Here is a 12,048-nt window from a genome sequence, read left to right on the forward strand (position 1 = left end):
TTATTTTTATTTAAGAGTAATTATATATAAAATATAGTTATATAGAGTTATTATTATTATATTATATATATTATTATTATATATAACAGAAAAGGGATTTAGAAAACACAACAGAGATGATACTAAAAGTTTAAATAAGTCTTCATTTCCACATTAACTTAGTAATAAAAAGAATAAACAAAATTTCTAAAGCAAGAAGTTCTAAACTTCCAAGGCCCAACTATTCTTTCAAGTCATAATTTAAAAAAAATTGTGCTTTAACTTTAAAATAATTATTGATACTTTTATAGCACACATTTTAAAGCCATATTTTTTTAGGCCTATTGAAGAAGTAAATTTCATTAATAATTGAAGCTGTAAGTTAAGACATAAAGTACTAGATACTGCTGTAATACAGTATTTGTAAGTAACTTAACTATGCAATTAAAAATTAATAGGACCAAATTTTAAAACTAAGCAATAAGATTTGAATGTATTACAATCCGATTCTCGCTACTGCCGAAAAATATTAATAAAATCGCCATACTAACACCTCGTAACATTAACTGGATTTCCACATTTGACCAAACAATGTAGTCTCTATAACTAAGGTATAAATAATTCATGTTATTATAATATTTCCACTCTCTTTTAATTCTTAATAGGAAAGATTAATGCTTTCCTATTATAAAAAAACTACAATATATGAAAGAATACTTTGAAATAGCTTTGAAAGAAAATCACCCGATTGGGTACAACAATGTGATTAGATACATTAGTGATGTGTTATATTATCAAAATTCATCAATAGTATCTAAAAAGGGTACTTTTCCGTTAGCCGGGCGCAAATGTCACCAATTGTGAACCCAACGCGAATTTAACGTAAGAAATTTGGCAAAATTCTACATTATTTGGCGATTTATCGCTTGCACCCGGCTAACGGAAAAGTACCCTAAAAAGTATAACTAAGACCAGCGGGTAAGCCTATACTTTACCTTCACTGATGACAATAATAATAAATGGAAAATAAAAATCTATTCAGAAAAAAGGTTAAAATAAATATTCAATTTTTTAAAATAAATTTAAAATAAATTATCCAGATCGTATCACTTGGTTAAAGATCTTTTCATGGAAAGTAGAAGAAGAAACGTTTTAATTTAAACAGATTTATTTATTATTAAACAGATTTATTTATTATTAAACAGTTTTTTTTATTATTAAACAGATTTATTTATTATTAAACAGTTTTATTTATTATTAAACAGATTCTTTTCAACTACACAAGGCTATTTCAGGAAAGGGTCTTGTTATTCCGATTTGTTTGTTTTGTTAAATTTCATTTCCAAGCATAAGAAAGGTTTGACCATGTTGAACCAAATATTCATTGTTAACCACTCGCGCAATAAAATTCAATAGAACAATCAAATTTAAATCATTTTTATCGGATGAATATTTCTCGAAAAAGCAATAATATTTACATAAAGACTGCCTCCCAAAAATGCAATTTTAATTTAAAAGCTTACGTTCCAAAATGAACTTATTCTCTTCACTATAGTATGTTTTATACTTAAAAGAAAACTATTTATTGCATATAAGTGTCCGGTCAGAATGACAAAAAGCAGTTCAGATAAAACGATATGAACTAGGCTGATTCCTATAAAGGCCGGATTTCTAAAGAGAAATTTTGTTTCAATCAAACTGAATCTTATTTTGAAGCAACACGCGAAATTATCATGGATGCGCCTCATAGTTTTGAATGGCAGGCAGATGATGACGGCGCACTCGGTCCAAAGTTTCGCACCACATCAGCGTGAGGAATTCTCTTTGAAAAAGTCTATTTGTAATTTTGAATCAAGGTCGACAGGCGAGAACGACATCCGGCCTGATGCTTTTTCTCTAGGCTTCCATGCCAATCTAAAGAGAGAAATTTTTACTCTCAATGGATTTAAGACTGGAGTTCATTAGACTCTTACATATAAAGGATTTTCCCGTAGAATCAGATTTCGAATCAGTGACCGTTCGATTTTGGGGCTATAGCCAAATATAAAGAATCAAAGATTAGCAACAAAAAACTCTGATTCACTGATACCTTTTTTTTCCCCCTATGCTACAAACAACTACGAATTAAGTAGAAGATACTAAGGCTCGACAAATATCCAAAACAAATTCAGCTTCAACAAACAAATAAACAAACAAATTCAGCTTTCTATAAAGATTGCTCTTTGTACATTTCGTATAAAAGAAAGCGAAAATGACAAGTGAAAACACAATGCATAGAAATTTAATTAAAAAAAAATTATAAGTTCACTGTTCTCATTTTTTTTTTTTTTCACCAGATTATGAGTAAAAATATTTTAAATACATTTCAGTAAATCAGAAACATGTCTGCACATTTCGAAATTCAGACGCCTTTTATATTTATTAAGCAATTGAATTTTAGAATGCAATTAGCATATATTATTCGGAATCGGAACTTTTGCGCTCGGTAAATCATTCCCTACCCCTGTTGCTGTCATAGGTTTACTGGGATTTGGACCTTTGGCAAGAAAACTTGGCGCGGATGACGGTTTTTAGTTTTCCATAGCTGCATTTCCAGTCGGGCTTATTGGTAATAATGGAATGGCGATAATTTTTGTAAAAATTTTATTTGATCTTTCATTTATGAGATCTTGTACATACATTTATCTTATCATTTATCTTATTATTATTAATAAGAGCCTTGTTCATTGCTCCGAAAAATTAATATATATGAATTTTCCCAGAAAATTAATCTACATATTTTTATCACTCAAAGTTTAATAAAATAATTAAATAAAACGCCAAAATGATGCACTGCCTTGAATTGTTCCTGAGAGGAGAGATCTAAGTGCTAAGTGTAAATATATCCATGTCTCAAAACAATTTGTTAAATAAGATTCAAAGGTTAATGTAAAAGGATAAACATGTAAACGGATTACAAAGGGTAATTGAAAGGACCTATGAAAAAATTTAAAATTCTTAATTCATCGGAGCTTTTATTGACTCCAGTAACATAAATTGTAATTGTTTAGTTCATTTAGACCATTTTGTTAGTAGATGCGTGCCCCTGATTAAAATTGACTGATGGGCGCTGATTACAGTGACTATCCAATAGATATATAAACCCTGTTTACCTTAAATTTAATTGTTTGATTTAATTAATAATATAGATATTGTAAAAGTTCATAGAAATCTTTTCCTCCATTTACTTTTTAGAAAATATATTTCAAATTTGTTCGCTTCATACAGACACTAGCTGAAATTTACACTTTTATATATTTAATTTACAATAATATTTGATTTATGTTTTTAATTTGAACTTCTTTCAATGTGATGGCAACAGGTGGATAACAGCTAATTTTTTCCCATTGACGTGCTCATGCAGATTAAATTTTATTTTTATTTTGTGCGGAGTACATTGTTGAAAAATATGGTTAAAATGTTTCTTTAAAAACACGTTAAAAATCGAAACTTAATTTGTAAATTAAAGCATTGGTATCATTAAAAAGATAATTTTTTTAGCTTTATCTTGATGCAAAAATCAATTTTGTGTTTTAATATTTTCGGAAGTTATAGCGTTGTAATTTTTAGAAAGTGTATCCATTTTTAAATCTTGTTACTCCTTAATGTAACAAATTATTGTATGTATAAGGGTCAATGTCAGTGAAATGAATTAATATTAGATAAGTATATTATCTGTAATGCTCATAAACAATGCTGATTGAGAAAGTTTTCGTATTAGTTGAAATTTAAACACTTTCGTTTTTCAAGTTCCCATTTTTTGTTGAGATTACTCAAAATTAAAAAAGATGCATTGCGCAAAAAGCGGAATAGTATACGGTTTTAAGAACAATAGTAAATGTTACATGTCCAATAGAATTTGAAGTTAAATATGCTCTTGTGAGTAAGCGATCAATGACAAGTTAAGTAAACTTTAGCAACCATAAATCTGAATTATAAAACTAAGTTGGCCATTGCTTTCATAAAAACTTTTTAAAAAAATGCTTTTTAATGTGTATTAGCATTTGTGTAACAATATATTTTGCAACTATTTTTCTTCAATTCATGGTTATATAGGAGTAATCATAATTTCTATTTTGAAAAAAGCAACATTACTACCAAGTTATTCCAGGAATCTCTCAAAACTTTTTTTTTTTTTTTTTAATTTTGATTACATACAAATGAACAAAAAATGCCGTTAAGCTTTCAGAAATGCGGAACAGTCTTGACTATGCTGAATGTCAGAGAGATAAATGTTTGCAGTTAGTTTATTTTTTTTATTTCTTTATTTATTTTTGTTAAATGTAAGTGACCATACTATGCATATTGTGAATGCATATTAAAAAAAAGAATTATTTAGAAATTATATTCATTTTTTTTTAATTCACCTTTTTATTATTTTCATATTTTTTTATGTATAAGTAAAAATTATAACAATTCCTAGATGAATATTCAGTCTGAAATATTCCAGAACTTTAATACGAAATAACGAAATATACAAAAATTCAATTTAATTTTGTTCGTTTCTTTCTCAATTAAACCTATTTAATATTTTTTGAATAAATAATTTACTTATAAAATTCGAAAAAAAATTAGGGACATTTTATTAAAATTCGCTGTTAGTACTAAAACTATTGAGAGAAAGGATTGAGCCATTCTTTTGGGATGAATCCGAGGTCTTACAATTTCATAGGCACATAGATGTTGGCCGATTCTCCTGGATTGAAAAATTAATAAAAGCAATTATTGATAAAAATAAAATCGTGTCAAACGAAATACTATAAACATTGAATTACTCCTTCTAAATTACAGAATTCGGTAATGTTAATTAACAGAATTATAGAGAACAAGTAAATGTCCCAAAATCGAAGTGCTTCAATAATTAATCAGTGATGAATTCTATGTTCTAAGAGCCCTTCTAACATTCACGCGGGCCTCAGTATGATTTTCTGTGCAAGCAGAGAAAATCTAAAATATCCAACTCAAAGAGTATTTTTTCCAAACAAGTTTGGGTGACTCATTAACCCCACCAAACCCCTCTCGTGATGTACAAAGACAGTGACCTCTTCAGAGAGTAAGGGAAAGTTTTATTGGTTAATCGTTTTATTGGGGGTGGTTGATGGGTCAGTTGACCGTACAGTTTGGCGTACATTGTAAAATCGCCAAATCTTACATGCAAAGATAAAGTTTATAATGTGGTAGTCTTTCTTGACACTTGAGCGGAAAGGGGGTGATTTACCGAGCGCAAGTGACATAGAACCTATTATTCTAGAACAAAAATCAATTAAAAATTAGAAAGAGATTAAGTATCTAAAAAATAGATTAATGAATGTATAATAATAAGAAAAAAGTAAAAGAAATATTCTAAAAATAAGAACAAAACAATTAAAAGTTCAATTCCTTAAAAATAAAAAAATTCTGAAGGGTAAAGAAAACTGATACTTCTCGAAAAAATAAAGGAAATAATGGCAGCGGAGGCAGAACGGTGGCGTTATAAGGAGGAAGGAGGGAATGGAATACTGAAAATCCTCTTCACTAACGAGGAATTTTCTCTCCGTTTCGAATTATTCTTGGAATTAAGAATCGAGTTCTCATTTAACCTTTTTTTAATCAACGTTTCTCCTCGTCTTATTAAGAGAATTATAATGTTTTTTCTCAGAAATCATTGAAAGACGGAAAACTGAAATGTTAACAGGTTGAGGTTTCTGATTATAAATTAAAATAAAAATATAAAAGCGCGTCTTTTGGGACTTGTTGGCATAAACGAAATACCGCAGTAACAAAAAAAAAAAAAAAAAAAAAAAATGATTGGAAAGATATAAAAATGTTTAGCTGTAACCGTAATGCATTTAAAAGTCATAGCGAAATTTTTTGTAAGTATTTTTTTATAAAAACTGTATTGATTCTTGTTTCTTTTTCTTTTAAATTTGAAAGGTGAGTACTTTTTGTTTTTTGTTAGTCTGTTTTAACACGTCAGCTGCAGCGTGAATCGCCTGTATTAAACTAACAATTGTCTTTATAATAAATCGTTAATTATTTTTCCTCATTTATACCGCTGATTTATACAAAAGTTGAAAAGCAAAAGTTTAACTTCTAAAGAAAATCTGTATGCAATAAAATCAAATTACATGACGTCACAAATATGTCACCTGTAATAGGATATACGTTTAAGATTTTAACTATTACGTTATGTTAAGCTATGCCGTAACAGTATATCTTTTTTATTTCTAAAGTATAAATGACCGGTGGGATTTTATAATAAATTGCCCAATAAAATGTAAGCAGAATTTAAAGTTTGGAATTAAATTAAAAGCAAAATGTCATTCTTGAATAGTAACAGTAAAAATGAATCAAAGATCCTACATTTATTAAAATGTTCCTTTGATAACAAAGTTTTTCTTAAAACATATATATAGTTGAAAATTAAATCAATGACAAAGTGAGTGTAAAATAATTTTTAACTGTGCAATTTAATTTAGTTGTGCATAATGATTCACTCATATTTCTAAAATTGTGCATTAAATCTTTATATTTATGTAATTCTATTTATATCACCATGACAACAACATTATAATGAATCAGGAAAATAATATCTTTCATTTTCTCCTTAAATTTGGAATAAGATTTTAAAACAAAATTTGTGACTTGTTATCAAAACTTTGAGCGACATTCATTCAAAGGAAATCTATCCGGTTCGAATATAATTACGGAACAAAGAGAGCTATATTATATATATATATATATATATATATATATATATATATATATATATATATATATATATATATATATATATATATATATATATATATATATATATATATAAATTATATGCACATTTTTGGAACAAAATCTGGGGAAAAGTAGACCATCTGTATTTTCACAAGCATCTAATTGTGATTAACTCAAAAACGTAGACTTAAACCATTCACTGCCAAATATGAGATATCTTGTAGTAAGCGTGTGTACCAAAACTGCCGGCTACGAGATATTTCGTAGTATATGCTGCAATTTTAGATTAACCTTGGCTCTCAGAGCAAGACGCTCTAAATTTGCCTGACAGTGAATGGGTTAAATATATGAAATTTGATATGTCATTTTGTAACTATAGTTATACTTTGTTAAATTTAGTTTTAATCGGTCGGTAAAAAAGATGTCTCAAATATACGTTCGGTATTCTGGTGCTTGTGTATTAACCGCATCGTAGCGATTAAACGCCAAAGATCAACTCTAATAAGCTGTTCCGTAACTATTATTCGACAACGGCATTCAGCTAATATTGTTCATTTATTAGAAAATAAGCGAAAAAATCTCAGAAAAACAGCATCCGCTAACTGTATAACATTTTAAACCATCCAACAAAACTAATAAACATAATTTATGCTAATAATTAATTATTTATTCTTATGTTTCATTCCGATTACAAATTCTTTTTATCTGTATAGTCAGTCGGCATTCTTATCCCAATAAACTTAACTGTGGAATGACATCAAACGACCAGTTCAAGTGCGTCATTTTAATGAGGAACTTTCCTGACACAGATATTTTAGAACAGTTAAATGAAGAATAAATTAACAATACAAAAGAATGGATACTGAAATAAATAGTACAAAATAATGTATCAATAACAGCAAAAAGTAATTTTAGATCATAGCTGTTTTTAAAGCATAAGAGAAATAGACAAAGAAAAATCAATTTTGACAAACGGATGCGACTACAGTTTCCGATTCTGCGATACAAAAGAATAACCAAATAATTGGAATTTATTATTATTTATTATATATTTCTATTAATTAAATAATGAAAATTAAATATCATAGATAAAAAATCATTACAAATGAAACACAAAAAGTTATAAACACAAAAAGTTGCATATCTGAATTAAAACTTTTTAAAAATCTCAGACTATTTCAAACAGAAACGTTTCTGAAGATATTTTAATCAAAGTAAACAGTTTTAATCATTTTTGCATTAAAGATGCAAAATTTACCTCTAATTATAAAAAAAATTCAATACAATTTTAATCTAGTTTACCAAGACATGCAAGTCAATCAGACAATTAAAGAATGCACTGGAAAATCAAATTTGCAGAAAAAAAAAAAAAAAAAAGGGTGGGGTGCTGTGAAAAATGCTTTGTAATTAAAAAAATAATTGATTAAACTTGATTTTGATAAATTTGATTTAAATTTGAATAAAAACCAATATATGGCTTTTATAAACGCAATTTCTGGGCTCTCTTTTTCCAAATCATATATATATATATATATTTAAATTAATTTCCATACAAGCATTTAATTTAAATCACAAGACAATAGGCTTCATTGACTCACGTATAAAAAAATTAAAATTTAAACTACAAAAATTTTTAATTAGTATTTTTTTTTAAATTCTAAATACTTCAATATAAAGTTTGCCAAAAATGTGCATCAGTCAATCAATTTCAAAAGAAATTAGACCAAATGCAAGTCAATAAGCCAATTAAAAATGTACCGGAAAATCAAATATTTTTTTAATGATTTTAATTTAGTTTCCATACGACCATTTAATTTAAACCAGTTTTAAGACAATAGGTTTTAATGTTCTCGCGAGTAAAAAATTAAAATATAACTACAAAATTACAAAAAGTTTTAAATTAGTAAAAAAAAAAATTACAACATTTTTTTCTAAATACTTTAATATAAAGTTGCCAAAATCAATTTCAAAAGAAATTCGATCACATTAATTTGCAAACGAATTTGAAAACAAGAGAAAAAAAAACCTAAGTGCGGAATTCAATAGGTTTTAATGTTCTCGCGAGTAAAAAATTAAAATATAACTACAAAATTACAAAAAGTTTTAAATTAGTAAAAAAAAAAATTACAACATTTTTTTCTAAATACTTTAATATAAAGTTGCCAAAATCAATTTCAAAAGAAATTCGATCACATTAATTTGCAAACGAATTTGAAAACAAGAGAAAAAAAAACCTAAGTGCGGAATTCAAGCGATTCATTATTATAATTTGAATAAGTTCGAGTACCAGATCTCAATAAAACAATAAAAAAAAAGCACAAAATTAAATTATTTTATAAATAATAATAAAAAAAAATCGAAATCTTGAGAACTCCCAAAGTTGCAAGAATTTTTTGTAATGACGCCTTTACTTCTGTGTTCTTTCTTCTTTATTTAAATTTAGATTTAAAAAAATATATAAAAACCTTTTCTAAATACTTCAATATAAAGTTTACAAAAGACGTGCGTCAATCAGTAAATTTGAAAACATATTGTATCATATTAATCTGCCAATAAATTTGAAAACATATTGGATCATATTAATCTGCCAATAAATTTGAAAACAAAGGGGGGGGGGAACTCATGTGCGAAATTTAAGCGACTCTTTATTATAAATTGAATAAATTGGAGTACTAAAACTTAATAAAATGAAAAAAAGCACAAAATAAAATTACTTTATAAATAAACCTAAAAAAAAAATCTGGAAGCGCAAAGCGCTCCCAAAGTAGTAACAATTCTTTGCCGTGATGTCTTTACCTGTTGAATGCCCCACTTCCCTTTCACATTACGTGTTTGATAATTAAGCCACGATATAGTGTCCACGACCTTAGATATCAATAAATCATTAAGAAAAGAGGAAAATAATTTTTCTTCATTTTTGTTTCTATATCCATACTTTAAAAAAAATTGAAAACTTAGCATTTAAAAACAAAACGCCCCAGAGAAGAGGCAAAACCAAAGAAAACTCACGACTCCTGGCATCTCTCCGGTTCCGTCGGCTTCCGTTCGGATGAAAGTGGAGATTTTTCCCTCCCTGCAAATTTGAAGAGATTAATAGGTTTTGAGCAGTCGGCAGTAATGTCACGTCGAGCAATCCTACATTTCATGCTAACAGCGGGACTCCTTTTAAATACCCATGGCGCATGCGCACTGGTGAGGGGAGGGGGACAGAGGGGGAATAGCGCGGGAAAATGATTCGTCGGAACAACAGGTTCTTCTCTCAAAAGATTGGTAGAAATCACCCACCCCCTCAAATGACAACCCTCCAGTGGATTTGAAAGAAGACACGAGAATACCTACATCCCTCTCACCTCCCTTCTATTAGGCGGACCGACAAAAATAAATAGTCGCCAAACACGCGATACCGATCAAAATAAGTCATGATGAATTTTTCTGGGAGAAGGTAGCGTGGCTCGAAATTTAGGCGCGAATACCACCGCATTGGCTGAGGATAAAATCCTATTATTCGATTGGACAATGACGTAAAGAGATCTGAAACAATTTTTTTTTAAATCTTTGGAATAGAAAAAACCATTTATTTTCAGAGAAATATAATAAATGAAATATCAAAATTTCGACAGCAGAGATACAAACACACAAAAATGCACAATATAATTAATATTTACTTTCAATAACAAATTCCATGTCTATCACTTTTGGATAATTAATTCTACTTCGCAGGTGGTTGATACACATCAAGATGTGTGTATTCCAAATGAAAATAGTACTCATCTGGATTATTATAGGCATCGCGATATTCTTTTTTGCTATTCTTTTTCGATGTTGATTCGTACCTTATTTTTATATTGAACTACAGTGCACTCCCGAGTCTCCGGTCTGAGACTATCCGGCTTCTGTACTATCCAGCTTAAATTTCTTTTATCATAATGAAGTGAGGAAGGCAAGGCGTCTATTAAATGATCTATGAAACACTTTTTCAAAACCTAAGCACTGTAAGTTTTGACTCTTATCTTAGGGTTACCTTTTCATATCTGTGCAATCATTTATCAATGAAAAATAAAATCAGTTTGAGCCAGTTTTCTTAAGAATCAAACCTACGATTTACCTTAATGTTTTGCTTATGTCTCCTGCATTTAAGTTGGGCTTTACAGAATTCATGTTAAAATGTGAACTGTTTATATCCTTTAAATTACTTTATCACTAATAAATTCTTGAAGCTTTCAGTTCCAGTATATAGACATATATAAATTACCAGTATAGAGCCTTCTATTTTAACTCGACACATTACCGGCAACTGCACGATCCATCTAGTCACAGCTGCATTCCATTGAGTAAATGGAAGGCTTAATACTCAGTAAGAAGTGAGAAAATACGTATTATAACGGTGAGTTTTGGTAGAAAAACTTTGTCTTCTGGTATTGGCGGGCAAAGAAATGAATTCAAAGAATTCCGACCTATCCGGATCTTTTGTTATCCGGCCAGTTCTTCCACCACCTTAGGTACGTACACGGGAATGTACTGTATTTTGCTTTAGTTCGAAAGTGCATAATGTTCAGTAAAAAGTATGTGTCTTCTCTATTTTTCAATTAACTCTTGTTTCGGTGAAAGGACTGAATGGCTTTTGGTGAACAAAAACTGCCAGGCGGGAAGATGGAGACTATATACTACAGAGGGTATCCGCATATGGAAACAGACGAAAGATTGTTAAACTTTTTTTTTTCTGGTTGTGCTTAAAGATACATTGATTATATATTCTACTTCGTATGTTTACTTATGATGGTTTATTATTATATTAGACATAATTTATATAAGAATACGATAGATATAAAAAAATTTTCTGAGCATACGTTTTCAAGAGAGTACTAAAAAGTAGAAACTACTCTTTTTTTAAAACAAAAATCTAGGGGGAAAGGGATGTAAATGGGTGAAGGATCAATTGCGAAAATTGTAAGTAAATTGTAACTGAACTAAGTACAGTACACTCCCGAGTATCCGGCCTAATGTGGCGGAAGCACAGGCAGGATAACAAAAATGCCGGATAGGCCGGAGTTCTATGCACTCATTTCTTTGACCACCAATATCAGAAGACAACGTTTTTATACCAAAACTCACTGTAATAATACGTATTTTCTCACTTCTTATTTAGTACTAAGTCCTCCATTTATCTCAATGTGAACGCACCCGCGACCTATGAATCGCAGAAGCAGTTGCCGGTAACGTGTCGAGTTAAAATAGAAGGCTCTGAACTGATAGTTTATACGCCCGTTTCAAGATTTACAGAAAAAGTAAGTTAAAGATTAACGCAAATCGTAGCTTAAT

The 12,048-nt window shown here is 29.0% G+C and overlaps 1 protein-coding gene across 6 annotated transcripts in view; it reads right to left on the reverse strand.

The window, feature by feature from the left end:
- Positions 1 to 12,048, reverse strand: part of LOC129962579 (zinc finger MIZ domain-containing protein 1-like) — a 336,461-nt gene that overhangs the window by 252,094 nt on the left and 72,319 nt on the right. Inside the window, exon 2 of one of the 6 annotated variants that reach the window (XM_056076377.1) lies at positions 9,739 to 9,802. The exons of the other annotated variants lie outside the window; for them this stretch is intronic. Within the exon in view, the coding sequence (XP_055932352.1) occupies positions 9,739 to 9,750 (12 nt within the window). The 5' untranslated portion in view covers positions 9,751 to 9,802. The remainder of the gene's footprint in view (positions 1 to 9,738; positions 9,803 to 12,048) is intronic. 6 annotated transcript variants of the gene reach the window in all.

This window comes from Argiope bruennichi, chromosome 3 (genome assembly GCF_947563725.1).
Source record: "Argiope bruennichi chromosome 3, qqArgBrue1.1, whole genome shotgun sequence".
Taxonomy (NCBI): Eukaryota; Metazoa; Arthropoda; class Arachnida; order Araneae; family Araneidae; genus Argiope; species Argiope bruennichi.